The following is a 23805-nucleotide window of genomic DNA, read 5'->3' as shown; positions in this document are numbered from 1 at the left end:
TTAAGTGTCTGAGGCCAAATTTTTTTTTTTTTTGGTGAGGCAATTGGGGTTAAGTGACTTGCCCAGGGTCACACAGCTAGTAAGTGTGTGTTAAATGTCTGAGGCCGGATTTGAACTCAGGTACTCCTGACTCCAGGGCCGGTACTCTATCCACTGCGCCACCTAGCTGCCCCCTGAGGCCGAATTTGAACTCAGGTCCTCTTGACTCCAGGGCCAGTGCTTTGGCCAAGTGCTTTATCCACTGTGCCACCTAGCCGCCCCAGAAGAATAGATTTTAAAAGGTGTATCTTATATCGTACCCTCACGGGGATGACGGAAATTTCTGACCTGCCTCTGGTCATCCCCCCAAATTGACTGGTTGTCATTAGAGATGGAGGAAGAGAGGCAGGGGTTCACTCTACATATGACTCAATGACAGTTTGGGATTCACACTCAGATGTCCCAGATTTAGGCTCCACTACCCCTTACTGACCAGGCTTTGGGGGTACCTAAGTGAGGTACAGGAACAGGAAAAAGGCAGGGAAACACCAAAGCTTCCCCACTTTCGACTGCTTTGATGAGCTCTGTCACACACGGCAGCTAGGTGGTGCGGCAGACAGAGCACTGGGCCTGGAGTCAGGAGGACCTGAGTCCAAATCCGGCCGCAAATACGTAGAAGCTGTGTGACCCTGGCCTAGTCACTTAACCTCCATCTGCCTCGGTTTCCTCAACTGTAAAATGGGGATTGTAAAAGCACCCACCTCCCAGGATTATCTTGAGGATAAGAATAGCTGTAGAAGAGCCTAGCACATAGTGGGTACTAGATAAAGGTTAGCCGTCATCATCACCACCATCAAAGATCCACCTCTGACACACGCCTCTACAACGGGTGACCCCAGGACTCTCAAAGATGGCACCTGACGAGCCCAAGTTCTGGTGGGTCTTGTGTACCAAGTCAGGCTTCGGGTAGGAAGGAAGGAGAGTTTGTCAGTTGAAGAAACAGAGAAGCTTCTCACCAAAAGCCTGGATGCGTTTTGTTTGGGGTTGGTGGGAGGTTTGGGGGGGGTGAGAAAAGGGGGACCCACTCATGACGTTTATCTACCAAGGTGTGAAGGGGGTGAGATCTGTTTCGGCAAAGGGAATGCAGGATAATGGAAAGTGGCCTGTGACTCGGGAGTCCCAGTTTGGCTCTGTACTAGAATCCAGATGTTGGGTGTCAGTTTCCCTTTCTGGGACTCAGTTTCTTCATTTGTAAAACGAAGGTTCCTTCTGGCTCTGGGAATGTGGACAAGTCCCTTTAACTCTCAGAAATGGCACCAATGCTAATACTCACGAGGTCATTCTGAGAAATAAGCCCCACTGAGCACAGAGCGAGCGACATAAACAGGGCCGTGAGCAATGGGCACCATCACGGATGTGCTGAAGTTCCTTCTGGTTCTGTGTCCCAAGGTCTCTTCCTCTCTGCCATTCATGCTCTACCTCTCAAGGTCCTTTCCACACTAAGAACCTGAGTCCCTACACCCATGAAGTCCTAGGTGTTCTGAAGCACATTCCCAAGACAGTAGAGTGGGGTTATCATCCTCCTTATTTATAAGCCCCATAACCTTGGGCAAATTCCTCCTCTCTCGGAACCTCCATTTACTCATCGACTGAGTGAGCTGGGTCATCCCAGCCTTATTATCCTTGTTTTACACACGAGGAAACCGAGGCTCAGAAACTGAGGTGGAAAGATCTGGGTTTAAATCCCATCTCTGCTATTCACCACCTGCATAACCTTGGGCAAATCATTTTAACACCTCCTGGTCCTCAGTTTCTTCATGAGTAAAAGGAAGGGATTAGCCTAATTGGCCTCTGAGGGCCCTCCCAGCTCTAAAATCTCTCTCCCTACACATTGGCATGGAGACCCAGGAGGTGTGACCCAGGGACAGACTTGTGTGAAATGATACTGAACAAAGGGAGAAGAACCAAAACAATGACCAAACAACGTAAAGACAACCGAGCATTGGAAGACCGGAGGACTCTGACCCATGGGACGACCCACCACGATTCGGAGAACTGGTGACAAGGCAGGTTACCTCACTCCCGACAGAGAGGGACGAACTCAGAGTACAGAAGAAGACCTAGTTTTCAGACGTGGCCTCTGCAAGGAAATGTTCAGCCGAACCATTTACATGCACCACCAAAAGTTTTGTTTTTCTCTTTTCTTTTCACCAAAATGGCAGAGAAGGGAGATGAGAGGAAGAGAAAATTGATTCTTGTTCATTGAAAAAAATATTTTAATTATTTTTTTTAAGAAAGTGACGTGGGGAAACGGGACAAACCTGGAGGCAGTGTTCACGTTGATGTTGTTAAGGGACGAGTCATCAGGCAGGGCTCTGTAGGACTTCAAGAGCACAGGGCTGGGCACAGGCTTTGCAACTGCGGCACGCACAGTATGCTCGTTAGGCATGTTTCCTACAAAAAGAAGGTTTCTAAGGTGAGCAGAGCTGTCCATCTCTGGGTTAAGCTTAGCACGCAGAGGGGTCAATGGGGAATGTGGCTCACTCGGCTCTTCCCAAATTCTAGGGGCCTTGAAACTCTTGTGGACATTGGCTGAACCCATAAATAAATACTTGTCTGGGACTGTGAGACATCCCAGGGGAAAGCAACAGGACTTTTGAGCAAAGAAGGAAAGTGATGTTTACAGAGCACTTGACAAACTTTTCCTCTCTTGAACCTGACAACATTGCCTTGAGATGGAGGGCAATATCTTGACTGTACAAAGAGGGAAACAGGTTCAGGGAACGGCCTAAGATAAGCGCTCCACAGCTAAAAAGGCCATCAAGTACAATCAGTTCATTTTACAGAAGCCCGTGAAGACTAAGTAACTTGCTGGAGGTCACAAAGGTGACTTGAACCCAGCTCCCGGCACTCTCTCCGGCTGCCCCCCATGCCCGGAATGTTCTTCTTCCTCTACTCTGACTACTGACCTCCCTGGCTTTCTTTATATCCCAACTAAAAAATCTCATCCTCGGGGCAGCTAGGTGGCGCAGTGGATAGAGAACTGGCCCTGGAGTCAGGAGGACCTGAGTTCAAATCCGGCCTCAGACACTTAATACTTACTAGCTGTGTGACCCTGGGCAAGTCACTTAACCTCAATTGCCTCACTTAAAAAAAAAACAACAACAACAACAACAAAAAAAATCTCATCCTCTCCAGAAAACCTTCTTAATTACAACCCCTCTTAATTCCAGTGTCTTCCTTCTATTAATCACTTCTTAGTTATCCTACATATAGCTTGCTTTGTATATATCTGTTTGCATACTGTATCCCCCCCCCCGTATTTCCTCATCTATAAAATGAGCCGAGGAAGGAGATGGCAAATCACTCCAGTATCTTTGCCAAGAAAACCCCAAATGTGGTCACAAAGAATCAGACACAACTGAACAACAAACAACAACAAAAACTCCCCATTAGGTTGTAACCTCCTTGAGGGCAGGCACACTTTTGCTGCTTTTTGTATCCCAAGTGCTTAGCACAGTGCCTAGCACACAGTAGGTGCTTACTAAATGTTTACTGATTAATGGTTACACCTCACGATTACTACATAATCACCTCAACACCTTCTCCTACCAAATGGCCTATACCATGTCTTCTCTAATGCAAGTCATCCTGTTTACTACCACATCCTGCAACTCTAAGCATCTTGTCCTTGCCCTCAAGGTCAACTCCAATTTTGGTTCTCCACAAATACTAATTAAATAAATCTTAGAAATTCTCTGGGGGAAAAAAAGTAAATTCCAGTGTTCACAGAAGCAAAGGAACACGGGGCTGGACTTCTTAAGGTCATTTCTCCACTACAGGCCTCTCCTGATACCTCATGAGGAGGAGGCTACAATGGCTTATCAAAGGCTACACCAGCAGAGCAAAGGGGATTGCTCAGTTATGACAGGCTCCTCTCAGGCTGCTACAGGCACAAGTATCCCCTGCTATGTGCTTCTGCCGGGAGTCACTGCTGCTGCTCTGGGTGCCATAGGAGAACAGAAAGTTGCTCCCTTGTCTCTTGATGCACTTTGGAACTAGGCACAGAGGAAAAGGCATGTGAGTCCAGCAAATTACTTTAACAGGTCACTGGAGCTTGTGGCTGTTCCTTAGTTAACTAATCATTATTAGCAGACAATTCCAGGAACTAGGAGACCAGTTCAAGGACCTCACCTGTCCTCTCCGCAAGGGGCTTGTCACTCACTAAGGGGCCAAATTCACAAGCCCATTCCTTGGGAGGTGTCCACCTTTTGAGAGAGGTCTATGGTCCATAATCTCTTTGGGGGGGGGCAGGGCAATGAGGGTTAAGTGACTTTCCCAGGGTCACACAGCTAGTAAGTGTCAAGTGTCTGAGGCTGGATTTGAACTCAGGTCCTCCTGAATCCAGGGCTGGTGCTTTATCTACTGAGCCATCTAGCTGCCCCTATGGTCCATAATCTTAGCAAGTGAATTGGAAGGGACCAGACTGATCAACTCCCCCCTGCCAATAAATAGTAATATCTTACAATTCTGTGGCACTTTAAAGATTTAAAAAGCAGGAGGTAAAGCATGAAATATAAAGTTGGAGGCTGGATGCTGCTAGCAGCCTCCCACTTTCACTCACTGCTCACCACCTCCCTCCACACACACACACACACACACACACACACACACTCTCTTAGGACAGAAGGCACCTAAACCCCTCCCAACTACTAATCCTTCACCTCAGCAACCTTCGGATAGGCAAGAAGATATTCAAGATACTATTGTTTTGCTGCTCCAACATGTAAGATTAAAGAGAAGCTATGTTTGAAATAGAAGGTTTTCCTCCAGAATCTGAAGATGGTTTTTAACACCAAAGGCTTTGAGAATGAAGATCCTCAGTATGTCCACATTTTATCAAGAAGAGGGAGTAGGGCAGCTAGGTGGCGCAGTGGATAAAGCACCGGCCCTGGATTCAGGAGTACCTGAGTTCAAATCCGGCCTCAGACACTTGACACTTACTAGCTGTGTGACCCTGGGCAAGTTACTTAAGCCCCATTGCCCAGCAAAAAAAAAAAAAAAAAAGGGATAATGGTGTTGGAATGGGAAGTAACTTAGAAAGCAAAAAGGGGCTTTTCAATGAATTCTCCTTAACATGAAAAGAGGAAACCAGGCTATAAAGAGAGAGAAGAAACCCAGCCATAAAGGGGACCAGGCTATGAAGAGAGAAAGGACCAGACCATAGAGAGAAGGTGATTGGACTATAGAGGGAACCAGATCATAAAGAGAGGGGACCAGGTCATAGAGAGAGGGGACCAGACCATAAAGAGAGGAGACCAGGCCAAGCAAAAAGAATTTCCTTTGGAGGTTTGTCAAAAGCCATTCTCCTCAACCACTGAAAGTCACAAGAACAAAGTCTGCTATCAATTTTAAACCAAAACAAAACGTGGATTCTTTGAACTTGGGCATTGTTCTGGTTTTGTTCTTATTTCACAAAGACTCAACGTGGAAAACGAATGTGAATCTGAATGAATCGCGGCCAATTGTGTTTTACTTCGTGAACAACATCCCAACTCTAAACAATAGGATCTGTAATTAATTCTATTTTATATGACAACCAAATGTCTTGTGATGTACTCTGATATTCTACATACATTGAAAAGACCAGTGATTTCTGATTCATGCAGGTGAGTAGAGGAAGAACTTGTTTCTTACCAAACAGCAACATCTGGGATCTCACCTGAACTCTCCATGAAATGGTGGCTGATTACTCCTACAAAGAACATTACTGGAAGGGCTTGGTTTCTTTTCTTTTTTTCTTTCTTTCTTTTTTTTTTTTTTAGTGAGGCAATTGGGGTTTAGTTTGGTTTCTTTTCAATGGAATTAGGACATGGATTTGAAAGAAAGTCATGTTTTTTCCAAGAAAAGGTTAACTTTGAATTTAAGAAATGTCTAAAAAGAGAAAAAATGGTCCCCTTTTTACACTGGCAAATTTGGTTTTTTCCCTCATGAAATTAGAAGCAATGTTGTGTCCCCCATTCGATTGCTCCTTGAGGACAGGGATTGTCTTTTCCCTCTTTTTGTTGTCCCCAATGCTTAGCACACAGTGCTTGGCACATAGTAAATGTTGACTGAAATCTATATTTTGGCTTTTGTATGCCAGACACTGTGTGTGTGATTTTCATGTGTCTTCCTATTAGTTTGGCTGGGCTGAGGACAGAGTTTTCAGAGTGTAGTGCTTATTTATTTAATTTATAGAGTAAAGAAGTTCTGTGATGCTCAAAAATCTATTTTTGTCATTTTAGAAGGTCATGTGAGTTTTTCAAAGCTATGATCATCTGTTCCAACAAAGTTGGCTTCTGTGGTGTCAGTGTTATTGTTGTTCAGTCGTTTCAATCATGTCTGACTCTTTGTGAGCCCATTTGGGGTTTTCTTGGCAAAGATACTGGAGCAGTTTGCCATTTCTTTCTCCAGGTCGCTTTACAGATTCAGCAACTGAGGCAAAGAGGGTTAAGTGACTTGCCCAGGGTCACACAGCTAAGAAGTGTCTGAGGTCCAATTTGAACTCAGGTCTTCCTGATGCCAGGCCCAGCGCTTTATCTACTGTGTCACCTAACTGCCCTTTGGCTTCTGTGCATAGATGGTATTTGTTTATTATTTGAGGGGATTGCTTTATAAGGTTCTGAACATGTTCGGCTATACTTGTCACTGCAGTAATAAATTGAAGTTATTGATTATTAAAAAATATACACGGGGCAGCTAGATGGCGCAGTGGATAGAGCACCGGCCCTGGAATCAGGAGTACCTGAGTTCAAATCTGGCCTCAGACACTTAACACTTAACTAGCTGTGTGACCCTGGGCAAGTCACTTAACCCCAATTGCCTCACTAAAAAAAAAAAAAAAAATACACAAGGGGCAGCTAGGTGGCGCAGTGGATAGAGCACCGGTCCTGGAGTCAGGAGGACCTGAGTTCAAATCCGGTCTCAGACACTTGACACTTATTAGCTGTGTGACCCTGGGCAAGTCACTTAACCCCAATTGCCTCACTAAAAAATATATATACACACACACACACACACACACACACACACACACACAAAAGGGTTTTTAAAAGTGTTTTTACTGATATTCCTCATGCCTGGCATGACCTTCCTCCTAACTTCTACCTCTTGGAGGAAAAACCCCAGCTTCCATCAAAGATCAGCAACCGGGCCACCAGCTAAAAGAGGCCTTCCTGAATGCCTCCTGTTGCTGGTACCTTCCCACACTGAAAATATTTCATATATATGTAATGGTAATCTGGTACCATATGCAGATCCCATCAATCCATCAGTAAACATTTATCAAGTGCCAGGCTTTGGGTGTCAGGAACCGAGCTAAGCACTGGGGATGCAAAGAAAGGGAAAAGACAGTGCCTGCCTTCAAAGAGCTTCCAGTCTGATGAAGGAGACACTGGAAATAAGTAAGAGCAAGAAGGCACTAGAATTAAGGGAGATATAAGACTGAGGTCAAGAGGGAGGTTTGGGCTAGATGGAGAATCACCAACATAGAGATGATAAGTATGGGAGCGGATGAGATCACCAAGTGAAAAAGTATAGAAGGAGAAGGGAAGAAGACGCAGAACAGAATCATGGCTAGGGGAATGAGGAAGGACTACATCATTATCCGGCTTGGCCTGGATGAAGATCCAGCAAAGGTGACCAAGAAGGAATTGTCAGACAGATAGGAGGAGAGCCAGGCAAGAGTAGTGTCACCCAAATCATCTTCTCAAGAAAAGGGTAATTGAGATCACCAGTCATTTTGGACAGCAGTCTAGGCTAAATGATAAAGTCAGGAGCCAGATCATAGACGGTTGAGAAGAGAGCAAGAGAGAAAAAAATGGAGGCACTAATTGTCAACAGTCTTCTCAAGCACTTAAGCCACAAAAGGGAGGAGAAATACAGGATGATAACTTGAGAAGATGGACAGAGTGACCGAGAGTTTTTTGTTTTTTGGGTTTTTTTTTAGGCAATTGGGGTTAGGTGACTTGCCCAGGGTCACACAGCTAGTAAGTGTTAAGTGTCTAAGGCTGGATTTGAACTCAGGTCCTCCTGACTCCAGGGCCAGTGCTCTATCTACTGTACCACCTAGCTGCCCCCCCCCAAGGGTTTTTTGAGGAGGCAAGAGACTTGCGAGTGTTTGTAGGCAGTAGTCAGGGAGAGATTGAAAATACACGGGAGAGTAGTAACAAAAGATGGGGCAACCTGCTGGAGGTGACAGAATTGGAGGGGATCATTCATACACAGAGATGAGTTTGCCTTGGTAAGGAGAAGCGTCACCTTTTCATGGGAGAGGGATGAAGAGACAGGGATGGGAGAGGAGGAGAGGGAAGAAAGGGAGCTCTTGGCAAATGTCTGAGTCTACTAAGATGGTGTCCTCCACATGGATCATGCCACCTTCACAAACTGATGGAGCCCGAACATGGTGACAGACTCTCATTACATATATTTTGTATTTCTTTTTCTACGCTCATTCCATTTTCCTCCAATAGAATGTAAGTTTGGGGCAGCTGGGGGCGCAGTAGATAAAGCACCGGCCCTGGATTCAAGAGAACCTGAGTTCAAATCCAGCCTCAGACACTTGACACTTGCTAGCTGTGTGACCCTGGGCAAGTCACTTAACCCTTACTGCCCCGCAAAAACAAACAAGAATGTAAGCTCCCTGAGAGCAGGGGTTGTTTTCATTTTTGTCTTCGTTTCCTCAGTGTGCATACAGCACAGCATGTGCGCATGCTTACTGATTCTCCTTCAATAATAATGAATGCAACAGCCTTATAAAGTAGAAAGAACACAGGAGTCTGGAGCCAACAGCCCTGGGTCCCAATCTGACTACCTGCATGACCTAAAACAGGTCACTTCTCCCCTCTAGACTTCAGTTTGCTCATCATCCATAAGAGGAACAGGTTGGATCAGATTGTTTTTTTTCCAAGATCCCTTCTGGCTCAGAATCTGTGAAACTGTGAGCCACAGCCCTGTAAGGTAAATTGAACTGTATGTCCCCTGTAAAATACAAGTCTCCTATTGAGAAAAGAGGAAGTATCCACGGCTCAAGAGATGGCCAAGGGTGGGAAGGATCCGTGAGATGATTTAACCACAAGTTCTTAGCCAACCATGTCATACTGGCAGAGACCCAAACGACCAACTGGCTGGGTTCTCACTGTCTCCTGGGGTCTGAAAGAGGCATCTCCCGGTCAAATATTTGTTGTAAACTTCTTCCTCTAATGTCTTCCTTGAACCACCCAAAGAAAGCCTTTAGTAAACAGCAAGGTGGTCACTCACAGGCCTAGAAGGAGGGGTTAGATTTGTTCTGCTTAGCCCCAAGAGGCAAAACTAGAAGATGATTTTGTGCCCAGACCCATCTCAACAATTACAGACCTCCTGGGGAAGTAATGAGTCCCCATTAAATGTAAGTCATTGGGAAGCCTCATCAGTGAGTGAGAGGGTAATCAGTCAGACCAAATCCCCTCTGATGTTCTCTTCCTCAGCTCTGTGATTCTGTGATTACAGAGGATGCGATAAGGCCAACGGCTCAGCCAAGCCACAAAGCCAGTAAGCTGCTAATGTTCCCAGGAAATGGCATACTCTCACTCCTCCAGTGAGCAAATATTTCAGGGAACAATAACCAGCCATGGAAGGATTTGCATTCATACATGTTGTATGAGTCACAAGTTCCCTCTTCCAGAGACCTAACAGGGTCCCAAAGCAGAACAGGCAAGAGGCTTTCTGGCCTGAGCCAACCAACCACCTCCCCACACTGAGCTGGGGATGTGAGTGTGGAAGTCTCAGGACTGGTTCTGTCTGGCATATCCAACTGCCCCTATAGCCCATCCTGAAGTCTGAACTCACTCCTCTGGGTTATTTTAGCCCCTGACTTCTGGATAGTCACAGAGGATCATTTATTATTAATTAATTGGCAAAGGGAAACTGAAGATCACATGCTACACGTAAGCAGGCTATAACTTAATACAAACTTACAAGGGATAAGGTAGTGGTGTTGTTTGTCCTTCATTCTCTAAGAGGACCATGACACCAGGGTGATGTCATGACTTGCAGTGAATTGGATTTATAGTTTTGTTTTGTTTTTTTGCGGGGCAATGAGGGTTAAGTGACTTGCCCAGGGTCACACAGTGAGTGTCAAGTGTCTGAGGCTGGATTTGAACTCGGGTCCTCCTGAATCCGAGGCCAGTGCTTTATCCACTGTGCCCCCTAGCTGCTCAGTGAATTGGATTTAAGTGAGGGAGGGCTGTGCAAAGTCACCAACCTCACACTCTCCTCCAGAGTCATCTGGGTCCAGTGGTAGGATATATATTATACATCAGAACTGACTAGATGTCATCCTGGATGTTTAAGGCAATTGGGGTTAAGTGGTGTGATGAAATAATGGGATTTAGCAGATACTCACCTGGAGATTAATCGAGACTGATTGAATCAAGTGAGAGTGATTGGCTGCTGATTAAGCCTACTTCAAGTTAACTGGATTGTAATCACACCTGGCTAGCCCTTAAGAAGGTATTGTTCTCAGAAACTAGACTGTGAACTCAACTTGAGAACACCTTCAAAGCCAATGGATTTGGAGGACGCCAACCAATCAGCTTGAAGCAGTGTGTAAGGACCACCTCTGTTCCAGATCTATAAAAAGCTTCCACAAACAGCTTGCGGAGGGAGGAGTTCCTGATTAAAGCAGGCTCGTGGAGGAGGACTTCAGGAAGAACCCGACCAGGCTGGAACTCTAGGCTAGACTGGAGCTGAAGCTTCTGATTTAAGGCGACCACAATTTAGATTTTAAACATCACAGTGGCTTGTCCAGGGCTACACAGCTAGTAAGTGTCTGAGGTCGGATTCTGAACTCAAGTCCTCCCGACTTTAGGGCCAGTGCTCTATCCACTGCACCACCTATCTGCCCCATGGGAGAAGGTATAGAAAAGACATCAGGGATCTGACAAGAGACAGCTTGATATAATACAAAGAGCAGGGGCTCTAAAGTCAGAAGACCTGGCTTCAAATCCTGCTTTGCATGCTTACTACTTGTATGACCTCGGGTAAGTCAGCATCCATGGGCCTCGATTTCCTCATCTGCAAAACTAAGGGATTGGACTGGATAACCTCAGAAGGTCCTTCCTAGCTCTAGCCAATGAAAGAGCACTAGATTTAGAGTCAAGAGGGATCCTGATAGGCTCACTCAACCTCTCTGGCCCTCAGTTTCATCATCTATAAAATGGGGATAATACTACTTGTATTGCCTACCTCAAAGCTAGTTTGTATATGTTAGTTAAATCGGAAATAGAAACCGTCATCTTGATCTGGGGGAAAAGAGGTTGGCCGGTCATGAAGCAAGAATAAAGGATGTGGGGCAGCTGGGTGGTGCAGTGGAGAAAGCACCGGCCCTGGATTCAGGAGGACCTGAGTTCAAATCTGGTTTCAGACACTTGACACTTACTAGCTGTGTGACCCTGGGCAAGTCACTTAACCCCCACTGCCCCACACACACACAAAAAAATTCCTCTGAGAAGGGGTCCACAGGCTTCACTCTACTGACAGACACAGGGTCCAGAACGCACAAAGGGGTTCCAAATCTTTGTTCTAAAGCATGAGTGCTGTTATTGCTGTAACTGGCATGCTCGACCTGTTTTTCTCACTTGGGAAGAAAGGCCCAGGGGCTTTTGGGACACAGACCCCTCTGCAAGGCAGCCAGCCCAGGCCCTGCCAGAAGGAATGCTACGTAATGACATGATAAGCATTTGTCCAGAACCCTCACAGAGTGCACAGCTGTGTCTTGAGCAAAATACAGGAGAAACAACACCACCTTCCCCACCTGATAGGATAACTAACTTTGATAGAACACTTTAAGGTTTGCAAAGCGCTTTACACACATCATCAAAGTCAATTCCCACAATATCCCCAGTGAATTAAGTTCTCTTAGCCCCATTTTCAGATCAGGAAACCAAGGCAGACAGCAGGGTAAGTGACTTGCCCAGGATCACATAGCTACCAAATGTCAGTGACAGGATTTTAACTCAGATCTTCCTAACTCCAAGTCCAGCACAGCAGCCATGATACAAGCTTAAGGAAATGGTTAAAGGGACAGAGGGATGTCTATTGCTTGATCAAGGAAGACTGACTGAAAGCGCCTGGACAAATTTCTGAGGCTCTCACTACAGGGAAAAGGTTAAGTTGGCCCTTGCAGAAGACCTGATATATAGTCATTCTGAATGCCACTGTCAAATTTCTTTGTCATCTGCCCCTGTCACCAACTCATTGTGTTACCTTGGGCAAATCGACTTTCCTCTTTGGGCCTCAGTTTCTCAATCTGTAATATAATTAGATTAGATATATGATATATGTGGTCTTTAGCCACATATATATACATATATATGCATATATATATGTATGTATGTATATATCATAGCTCTCTGGCTCTGTCAGTCTATGTTTTATGCCCCAAAAGAGAACTTCCAAATATCTTTCCATATCTTTTGGGAAGGCAAAAAGCCTACAAGGAGTTGGGGGAAGCCTCTAGCTACAGAAACCTCCAGACACACAAGCAGAACCCTTTTTCCCTAACCAGGCTACCCTCTAACTCACTTGCACCCCTTCTCCGCCCTCCCCCAGTTTCTAATTAGAACCCTGATAAGGACATTCAGAAGGAAAGGCTTGAGACAGAGCAGTGAACCTTCCAGAATTGTTCTGGAAACTGGAAAAGGCTTCAGATGCAGAGGCAATGACCCAGATGATGTCAACTGAACTCTCGAGCCCCAGATGCCAGAGGAGGTCAGAACCTAGAATGATGACTGGAAACTGGCAAAAGCAGAGGATTGATTTAGGGTTCACTCAAGAAAAAAGCTGTAGAACAGTCAGAGCTAACCCCAGCGCTTTGGGCAAGGCCAGCCTGGGGCGGGGGCGGGGGCGGGGGCGGGGGCGGGGGCGGGGGCGGGGGCGGGGGGCGGGGGGCGGGGGGCGGGGGGGGGGGGGGGCATGGATGGCCACTTTTTCTGGGGATGTTTCTTCTAGAAATGCTGTGGTTCTGGAACACCCCAGCCTGACTCCCAGCTGCTGGTATACTCAACCACTAACTTCTTGGCTAGAAGGTACCCAGCTTCCCCCATTCCAAGTGATAGCTGGAGCACTGAGTCAGAAAGACCTGGGTTCAAATCTGGCCTCTATGCCTACTGACCAAGGACAAGTTAACTGACCTCTCTGAACCCCCATTCCCTCATCTATAAAATAAGGATAATGATGCCGTAGTATCTAACTTTGTAAGGTTTAAATGAGAAAAGGCACATATGGCACTTGGTTTTAATGTGCTATATAAAATGTCAGTTGGTATTATAATAACTATTACTTTTAACCATTTAAACTGAGCTGGAAAAAACAGTCTTTGAGAACCCTTGGAAACTGATCTTCTTGAAGATGAATCACCACAAAGCATCATATGGGAACTCCAGGATTTGAATACTTGGAAGCTGTTGTTTACTCAGCCCAGGCCAGCTGACCCCCAAAGCACCCTATACCTTCCTCCTTGGGGTGGGGAGAAGGATCAAGACGCTCCCCTGGCTGCCTCTTGGATAAAACACGAGCCCATTTGTTTGGCACATAAAGTCCTTAAGGACCTGGCCCCAAACCCACCATTGCAAGCTAAATGTACATTATTCTTCTTCACAGTCCAGCTTAACTGGCCCTCTAGAAGTTCCAGAGAACAGTGGAGAGCGCCAGGCCTGGATGGAAGAAGATATGAATGAGTTCAAATCCAGCCTCAGAGACTTACTAGCTGTGTGACCCTGGGCACATCACTTAACCCTGTTTGCCTCAGTTTCTTCATCCATCAAATGATCTGAAGAAGGAAATGGGAAAACCACTCCAGTATCACAGCCAAGAAAACCACAAATTGGGCCACAAATTGGGCCACAAAGGGGCAGGCGGGGCAGGCGGGGCAGGCGGGGCAGGCGGGGCAGGCGGGGCAGGCGGGGCAGGCGGGGCAGGCGGGGCAGGCGGGGCAGGCGGGGCAGGCGGGGCAGGCGGGGCAGGCGGGGCAGGCGGCTAGAGCACTGGCCCTGGAGTCAGGAGGACCTGAGTTCAAATCCGGCCTCAGACACTTGACACTTACTAGCTGTGTGACCCTGAGCAAGTCACTTAACCCCAATTGCCTCACTTAAAAAAAAAAAAAAAGTCAGGCATGACTGAACAACAACAAAAAATTCAAATGTGATAAATACAGGGAATCACAGGAAGACTGACATTAACTGATGCAACTGAAAAAGAAAATAAGATACACAGTAACTATAAACAACCAATCGACCAAAATTGAATGTTTGCAGAATTACTAAGAAGCTTGGTCTGAAGGAAGGTATATGAGCAGATACTGTAAGACTGCGAAAAGCAGATTGTCTTCTGCCTTTTTTTTTTTATCCCCAGTGCACACCTGGCACATAGTAGGTATTTAACAATTCGAGTTGACTGACATTTCCCCCTACTCCTTTGCTAAGGTAGCAATGGTGTGGGATATTGCATATACTGCCAGGTTTTGTTTTTTTAATGTATCATGACTGGTTTTGCTGACTTATTTTTTAAATCTTTGTTATAAAGGATGGTACGCTGGAATGGGGAAGAGTTACAAGGGGAAATTAGGCAATTAGCAAAAATAAAAGTTATCAGTAAAATCTATTTATTTTCCTACTGGGAAGTCATTAGATACTGACCTCTAAGTCTAGGACCTCAAAAAGGCTTCTAGAAATTATCTAGAAATGCTGATCTATGCAAATGATGTAGAAGCCCTTTCAAAAAAAAAAAATTACTAGGGCTGATGCATCTCTGATGCTGGCTTCCTTTTAGCCTCCCCATCCTTTTCTTTTCCATCTCCAGAGGGATTATCCTGGAACAGACCTCACTTTAGGCCCCAGTCATCTCAAAGGTCTTTTCCACCTCTGACATTCTATGTTCTAAAGTCCCTTCTGCTAAGACAGCCTCTTTTCTACTAGCCATTCCACCTCTGATGGTCTCTGGTTCCAAAATTCATTCTCCATGCCCTACCTCAAAAGTCCTCCAATTAGGGAATTTTTTTAAACCAGGGCAAGGAAGAAGAGTGTCCAGCCCCTTACCCACCTGATATCTGGGGTACTTGAGCCTGGGGAAGAAACCTGCCTGAGCCCCCCCTCTGGCTCTCATTGACCCCAGCAGCTTTGGACAGCCCCCTGCTGCAGGGCCACAAGGGATCCCCCGTCCAGATCAAATATTTGCTTCCTCACCTGTCAACGTGGAGGGTGACAAGGCAGCCACTCCCTACCCACTCCCCAGGACTAGTGGAGGCTAATGCAGGTTTACATAGTAATACTGAAACCTGAGCTCTGTATTATGATTAACTTCCCTCAACACCTGAAACAAATGGAAGGGGGGGGGGGCAGGCTACTTCTCTTTCTGCCTCTTAGGACAGTCCTCCAGCAGCTGGGGCTGTTGTTCCCTACCTCTTGTTCACAGGGTGAGGGTTTTTTGGGTTTTTTTTAAACCTTGTCTGTCAACCATACCTTTCATCAGCTCCCCTCCCTAGGGAATAACAGCTTGCATCCTTCAAAGGCAGCTCCCACCAACCCAAGAGCCTCAAGATACAGGAGTCATTTCCAATGGCATTTTAAGTTTTACAAAGGTTTTTCCACAAGATCGACAGGTATTATTTATGCCCATTTTCCAGGCTAAGAGAGGGGAAGTGAGAGAGGTAGGCAGCCTCTCAAATGTCATCTCCACTACCAATGAGGAAACGGACTCCAAAATGACCTATTGATGACCATTGGGCTACTAAGTGACCCAGACCTACTGACCTCAAGGACAACTAACTTTAGACTAAGCTGCTGCTGTCTACCCCCTACTACAACCAGACTCTGTCCTTCTTTTCTGGACAGGCCCCTCTCCACACACACATAACCCACCCACCATCACCTCTCAAGGATCTCTTTATTGCTGTATATGCTTGCCCCTGTGATTCTGAGCAAGCCACTATCCCCCTGTGGGCCTCAGTTTCCCCTCTGGAAAATTTAGGAATTGGACTAGCAAGTTAGGGACGCATGGGAGGTGGTCAGGAATAACACAGGATCATGAGAGTCAGGAGATCGGGGTGCTAATTCTGACTTGGTAAGTGCCTCAATTTCCCTAGCCAGAGAAGGAACATGCTAACCTGGGGACAGGCTGTTCTAACTTCATTTCTAGCCCTACAGTCCTTGAAACCCCCTAGCACTCGGCTCCCAGACTTTGCCAGACTTCAGTCAGAGGGCTCCGAAGGCTGCCCCGTGCCACTCCCGACCCAGTGTGCCCAGAGAAGGCGGGGGTAAATGCCATGCGATAAAGCTGGGGGTGAAGCCCCAGAGGCAGCCCAAGCCCGAGTTCCCCTTCTCGATAGCAACCTGCCATAAACCACAGAGTCCCCCAGAAAGAGTCTGACTGGGGCGTGAAAGGTAGCACCAGGACCCCAAGTGGAGTTTTAACATCCTCAAGGCTAGAAAGTCCCTTAGAAACCATCTGATCCAACCACTCCCATTTTACAGATAAGGAACCCGAGGGACTCCCCCAAAAACACAACGTCAAGAGCCGGGAGACTCAAACCCAATTCTTCGGTGTCGCGGCCCAAGGCTCAGAGCTTGGAGCAGCGGGTGGGGAAGGGAAGGGAAGAAGAGACGGTAGGCATGGCCAAGGGGACTGGGTGGGAGGCAAGGGCGGGGGGGCATGCGGCGATCCAGAAGGCAAAGGGAAAGAATGCGGAGAGCCAGAGGGCAGGCGAAAAGCACACACAGAGACCCAGGTGTCTCCCCCCAGCCCCGGGGATGCGCACACAGTCCTCCCGCGCCAAGCAGGTGGGTCGGGCTTAAGCGGCACGTGGAAGTCCTCCCGGCTCCCGGCTGAGCCAGAGCCGCCTTACCCTGAGCTAGGGGTGCAGGGAGCCGCCCGCCCGCCTGGCACCAGCTCCTCGGAGTAGCGGCAGAAACAGCGAGAGCGGGCTCAGCACGCGGAGCCGACGCCTTTAGTCCTGCCGGCGGAGGGGCGGGCCCGGACGCCTGCCCGCCTGCCCGCCTGCCCGCCTGCCTGGAAGGGGCTGGACCAGATCCTGCCCGGCCGCGGGACAAACTGACCCGCTAGTCCCAGCCGGGGCAGGGCGGGGGCCCCGGGGGGCGGGGCCAGGCGTGCGGTCCAAGTGGCGCGACCAATCAGGGTCCGGGAACCGGGAACACACCACCACCTCCAGGCCCCACCCACCCTTTCCCTCCGGGAGGGAAACCCCCGGTCATTGACCTCTGCTGAGGCGGCTGCCGCCGCCGAGGTGCACGTGAGCCAGTCTGGGCTCCCGGGGAGCAATTAGCCAGGCTGCGGGGCCTGGCTGGACCCGGGAGATCGGCCGGAGGGACCGAGGGAAGCAGAGTGGGAGAGGGCTGTCGGCATAGTGCTCAGACCTAGAAAGACCCCTGGAGCTCAGCTAGGACTACTTTAGGCCGCTAGGTGGTTCAGTGGGCAGAGCGCCGGCGTCGAGAAGACCTGAGTTCAAATGCGACCTCGGACACTAACTAGCTGTGTGACCCTGGGCAAGTCACTTAACCTGTTTTCCTTAAGGCACTGGAGAAGGAAATGGCAAAGCACTCCAGTGTCTTAGCCGAGAAAACCCCAAATGGGGTCACAGAAACCGTAGTGACTAAGGACAGCTCAACCCTGAACCCCTTTGGTGTCCAGTCTGGTGGAGGATATCGCCTCCTCAGAATAATGCCTTTAAATAACTGAAGGAAATGCTAACTTTCAATCAGGGGATACTGAGAATAAAGATAAAAAGGTGTTGGGGGTTAGGGGTTTTTTTTCTTTTTCTTGTGAGGCAATTGGGGTTAAGTGACTTGCCCAGGGTCACACAGCCAGTAAGTGTTAAGTGTCTGAGGCTGGATTTGAACTCAGGTCTTCCCGACTCCAGGGCCGGTGCTCTATCCACCACGCCATCTAGCTGCCCCATGGGTGTTTTTTTTTCCTAATCTAGGTTCACAGACCCTTCCCCCACCATCAATCCCTTTCTCAGTCTGCAGGTCCCAGGTTAAGAACCCACAGCATTGGAGTTTAGGATTACCATTAAATTCAACACATCTTTATTTAGTGCCTATTGTATAAGGCCTAGTTTACAGAGGTTTACAAAGGTTTTTCCTGACAAAAATCAGTTTCAGCATTTAAGGAATCTACAGCCTAAAGGAAAAGATTGGTCATATGTGGGCTAGAATCAAAGGAGTATTGAAGAAGTTTCCCCCTAGGCTACACAGAGGTCAGGGGATGAAAGAGACCTGGTGTGACCTTGGGCAAGTCATTTAACTTCTGGATGACCTAGTAGGCAACTGTAAATTGCCAAAGGGTTGTTATCTTCATCAGTAAAAAGTATTTCCCCAGTAGCCGGTGAAACCACAAATCCAGTCCCCCCCAGAAAGATTATAGGTCAGCTTTAAATCAGGTATTTCCTTTAGAACCTAATGAAAAAGACTGGTCAATACCCCAGAGGCACTGGAGTACACAGGCTTAGGCTCAGAGAATTTGTGGGGCTTGCTTTCGGTGATGCTCCATGCACTAGGCCTCTATGAAAAATACATCATGTTTATATCAAGCAAATATAAAATCTCTTTGGCAGCAGAAGCCTTTCATTAACAGGGCCTGTTCTTGTCTTCCGGGTCTTCTCACCTTTTAATCTCCGACCACCTACTCCTGTATCCAGTGACCCTGGCCTCCAGGCTGTTCACTGAATTAGATCTGCTGTCTCCCAAGGCCTAGCTGTTTGACTGGCTGTTCCTCATACCTTCTGAATGAATGAATGAATGAATGAATGAATGAATGAATGACTCTGCCTCCTAGCTTCCTTCATGTCTTAGCTAAAATCTTCTCTTCTCCAAGAAGCCCTTTAATGCTAATGCCTTCTTTCTGTTGTTCAATCGAGTCCCCATTTGGGGTTTTCTTGGCAGAGATACTGGGGTGGTTTGTCATTTCCTTCTCCAGTTCATTTATCTGACAGATGAGGAAACTAAGGCAAGCAGGGTAAAGTAGTGACTTGCCCAGGGTCACATAGCTAGGAAGTGTCTGAGGCTAGATTTGAAATCAGGAAGATGAGACTTCCTGACTCCAAGTCTGATGTTCTAACCACTGGACAACCACTTATCTCCAGTTTATCCTGGCTATATCTTCTTTGTACAGTCATTTTCATGTTGTCTCCCCCATTAGATTGTAAACTCTCTGAGGGCAGGGTTCTTCTTTTGCCTTTTTAAAAAATCTACAGCATTTAGCACAGCACCTGGCACACAGTAGGCATGTAATAAATGTTTATTAATTGACTGTTAAGGGTTTACTCTCCTCACCAGATTCCCCAAGTATTATCGTCCCCATTTTGCAGATAATGTAAATAAGACTGAAAAAAAGGAAGGGGGCTTGGGTCACATAGCCGGTGTCAGAAAAGGAATCAATGAGACTCCAAAACCCAGGACTCTTACCTTAGGCCAAGTTACCCATCTTTGACCTCCCAACACCCAGGAAGCTGTCCCAAAACTCTTAAGAGACCTTCTATAAAAGGCTAGAAGCTGTCACTGGGGGCAGGGCGAGGGGGGGGAGGGGATGGGGAGGACGGCTGCTGCATTAAAGGCTTCATAATTAAAATTAGGGGCACTTCCCAGCAGCACCAGCAAAAGCTTCCAGACAAGAGGGGAAACTGAATTTGAAAAGGCAGGACATTGCATCATTTCCTGTGCTCTTCCCCAGTCCCTTCCATTCCCCACAAAGGGGACATCCCCCTCACCAAACCCACCCCCGCCACGGCCAAGGCAGGAGGAAGTTTGAATGGCAAGAAGAGTCTTCCCCTGAAAAACAACTCCCTCCACAAGTCGACTTGGGAGCTGTTTGCTAGACATTCTGGCTGCTCGGAAGGACCTGGGGAGAGACTCGGGTCTCTATGGTAACCGAGGCCCCAGGTACTCAGGGTTCTTAGGAGGCTACGCCCTAATTGCACTTAGAAGCATTCTACCAATGGCACTTGGCACTTAATGACAAAGCCAAGGTCACCGGGCACTAGCTAACTACCATTGTATTTAAATATCCCTAAGGCTCCCCAGGTAGCCAAGCTCCAGCTAGCAAAGCTCTAATTGGTATGTATGGCTTTGGAGCCTTAAACTTTTAACTTCCACTGGGGTGGGAGAGGATAATTTTGTCTTTGCCCTGTTGATATGGAAGACAAGGGGCAAAATGTTTAATACACTAGAGAATTTTTCAAAAGCGAACTTCAGTTTAATAAGTGAATTTAAATGGAGAACCTGAGCCCCACCCTCCGTCTCAACTAAATACTATATATATATGACATATACATATATGTATATGTACATTTATATAGGGCAGCAATGACGGTGATGAAGTGGATAAAGTGCCCACCCGGAATCTGGAACACGAGTCTTCCTGAGTTCAAATCATGCCTCAGACACTAGCTGTGTGACCCTGAGCAAGTCACTTAACCCTGTTTGCCTTAGTTTCTTCGTATGTCAAATGAGCTGGAGAAGGAAATGGCAAACCACTCAAGTCTCTTTGCCAAGAAAACCCCAGATGGGGTTAAGAAGAGTCAGACATGATTCAAATGATTGAACAACAAATATAGGCCAAGCACTGGGCCTGGCTTTTGGGATGTTGCTAGCCTTTAAGAGAGAAAAGTTACAGTTTAGCAGTGGCAGCAGAGACCAGATGGCTGGAGGCTAAGTTTGTGGGCAGTGAGGATGTGAAGGCAAGAGTTTAGCTTTGAATGGGAAGAGGATGGTAGGATAATCTCTTGATGGGGTGACAGTCATTTGAAGAGAGTTTTTCCTTATTATTTTTTTTTTAATTCTGGATATAACTAGCACCAAAACCCCCCCACACACACACATTTCCATGTATAAAGTTGAACAGAAAAGGAGAATTACGTGCAAAATGATGAAGCTCCAATATATATGGCTTGCTTTTTTATAGTAGATAATAAATTCAACATGTTACTTCCAAAGATGCCCTGTTTGTCTGTGTTTCTTTACATATTTCCTTCTGTTCTTCTGGACATTAAAAAAAAATGTTTCAATCACCATCTTTTCTTCTTCTTCTCCCCCTCCTCCTCCTCCTTCTCCTTCTTCTTTTTCTTCCTCTTCTTCTCCTCCTCCTCTCCCTCCTCCTCCTACTCTTCCTCCTCTTCCTCCTCCTCCTTCTTTATCTTCTTCTCCTTCTTCTCCTCCTCCTTCTTCTCCTCCTTCTCCTGCTGCTGCTTCTGTTTCAACACTATAGATGGGTCCCCTACTCTTTCAATTAAAAAAAGAAAGAAAAACACGATTCTTACAACAAAAAATCATAATAAATCCACACATTGGCCATGTCCAAAGATGTCTGTTTCCTTCTGCACCTTGAGTGCACTTACCCTGTCGGGAGGAGAGAAGCATACCTCACCTCCAGTCTTCTGGACTCTCTGGTTTTTCATTGGATTGATCAGATCTCTTAAACCGAAAGGTTTGGGGAGGGTTGTTTGTTTTTAGGAATAGAGAGACTTAGATATGTTTTGTAGACATCAGGGAAGGAACCAAGAAATAAGGAGGAATTGAAGATGAGAGAGACACAGACAGAGACAGAGAGAGAAAAAGATTGATTTCCAGGTGGAAATATCAGAAGGAAATAGCCATGAAAGAAATAAATGAGGTTGGCTTTGCCTAGGAGAAAGGCCACTCCTTCAAAGAATGTGGCAAAGTGGGGAGAGAATGGGGAATGGCAAAGGAATTTTTCCTGTTGTTTAATGTGAGGTGTAGAATAAGAGGGAGAGAAAGAAGTCCCAAGAGATGGCCACTGTTTTCACAATCCTCTAGAAGTGATCTGACCATAACACGGTACAGTGGGACCCCTCAACTCCCTGCTTCTGAATATTAATGTTAATGCCTCTAGTGAGGAGTTCTTTGGTCAGAGCATTTGGGGAAGGGGTGTCTATCATACCACACTGCTGGTGGGCAGCTAGGTGGCACAGTGGATAGAGTGCCACACCTGGAGTTAGGAGGACCTGAGTTCAAGTCACTTCACCCTGTTTGCCTCAGTTTCTTCATCTGTCAAATGACCTAGAGGAGGAAATGGCAAATCACTCCAGTATCTCTGCCAAGAAAAACCTGAATGGGATCATGAAGAGTCATCCACAACTAAAACAACCGAACAACAAAATCATGCTGCTGATTCATAGAAACATCCACAGATCTTTTTCAGATGATTTCTTTAGCCATATGCCCTTCCCCTCCTTTGTACTTGTGAAGTTGATTTTTTAACTCAAGTGTAAGACTTATATTTGCTTTGATACTTTCACAGAACTCATCACCATGTATATTGCAAACCCATCCCCACCCTCTCACCCATAAGTCCTCTACAAGGGAAAGCCTTAAATCGCCCCATAAATCCTCCACAGCATGCTGAGGGCCTTCATCTTGCTTCTTCAGCCTTATATGACCAGCACGTGCTCCCCTCAGTTATCCTCTGGTCTTACCACATGGCTAGCTCACCCTCTTTTCCGGTCACAGATTTATTTCTCTGGTGGCCACGTGCCATTTCTGTTACACAATCCTTCCTTGAAGCCCTAACTTCAACACTCTTGAAGAATGATGTTGCTTAAAAAATAAAAAGTGGGTCTTTGTTTCTGGGAGAAGCTTTTTTGTGAGGAGGAATCATTAAAGGCACTAAAATCCCCCCAGGTCTTTTTTTTTTTTCAGCCGAATTGTTATCTAGCCATGCCATGGCCATCTAGAACTTGCCAAGCTAATTTTTTTTTTAAAACATCAGTGTACAAAAAGTCTTTTATCTCAATTACACTTTGTATTATTACATTACATTATTACAGCCCAGTCGTCTAAGCTGTTGCCTCTTGTTTCAAGATGGCAAGAATTCATTAGGCTTTTGGTATGTGCCAGGAGCTGTTGGCTGAGGATATAAATAAAAACAAAAAGAGAGTTCCTGCCCTCAAGAAGTTTCCATTCTAATGGGGAAACACAACCCATAAAAGAGAACTGAAAAGAGGGACAGGAATAGGGAGGGAAGAGAAGGTACTCATGGGGGTATGGTGGGGAAGTCTGAAGAGTATAAAGAATGGCCAGGAGAGGAATAAAGCATGACTGACCATAGCCCCTCCCTCAAATGCAAGCAACCAAATGGAACTCGCTCATGGGAGAAGAGGACTGGTATGGCAGAGGTGCAACAGCGACTGAGTGATGGTGGCAAAGTCCAGAGAGTAAGAAACACCACTGGGAATGAATGAACAAAGGGCAATGATTCCCTAAAGATACCTCTACTGGAAAGGCTTGGGCATAAGAGTCAAGAGACCTGGGTTCAGGTCCCAGCTGTGTGACCTTGGGCAAGTTACTTAACATCTCATGGCCTCAAAGTCCTCATCTGTAAAAGGAAGGGATAGGACTGAATGACCTCTTAAGACCTCTTCCATCTCAAAGACTATGATAACCCAACTAGGATAACCATCTTCAAGTATTTGAAGCTTGTGATATGGAAGAGGGATTAGACATGGCACACAATTTAGTTAATACTTTTTTCCATTCATCCATTTTTCTCAGGCCTGAAGAATAGAACTAGGAGCAGTGGGTAAAAGCTGCAGAAGAGCAAGTTTTCCCCTTAGCAATTAGAGCTATCCAGAACATCGCAGGATCATGGGGATCATGGACATAGAATAACAATGGATCTCAGTGGTCACCTAGCCCCCCAAATCCTCCCATTTTTCAAACCAATTAATCAATAAACATTTATTAAGCACCCACTATGTGCCAGGCACCATGCTTCTGACCT

General features: G+C 46.5%; 1 protein-coding gene across 2 annotated transcripts in view; it reads right to left on the bottom strand.

Annotated features, from left to right (window-relative positions):
- Window positions 1-17048, bottom strand: part of LOC122735097 (long-chain-fatty-acid--CoA ligase ACSBG2-like) — a 61686-nt gene extending 44638 nt beyond the window's left edge. For both annotated transcript variants that reach the window (XM_043976405.1, XM_043976406.1), the window contains exons 1-2: window positions 16898-17048; window positions 2301-2433 (exon numbers count right to left, since the gene is read on the bottom strand). In XM_043976405.1, the coding sequence (XP_043832340.1) occupies window positions 2301-2428 (128 nt within the window). In that variant the 5' untranslated portion in view covers window positions 2429-2433; window positions 16898-17048. The remainder of the gene's footprint in view (window positions 1-2300; window positions 2434-16897) is intronic.
- Window positions 17049-23805: the final 6757 nt, after the last annotated feature.

The sequence above is a fragment of the Dromiciops gliroides genome, chromosome 1 (genome assembly GCF_019393635.1).
Source record: "Dromiciops gliroides isolate mDroGli1 chromosome 1, mDroGli1.pri, whole genome shotgun sequence".
Lineage (NCBI taxonomy): Eukaryota > Metazoa > Chordata > Mammalia > Microbiotheria > Microbiotheriidae > Dromiciops > Dromiciops gliroides.
This window is presented reverse-complemented; position numbering and strand designations above follow the sequence as displayed.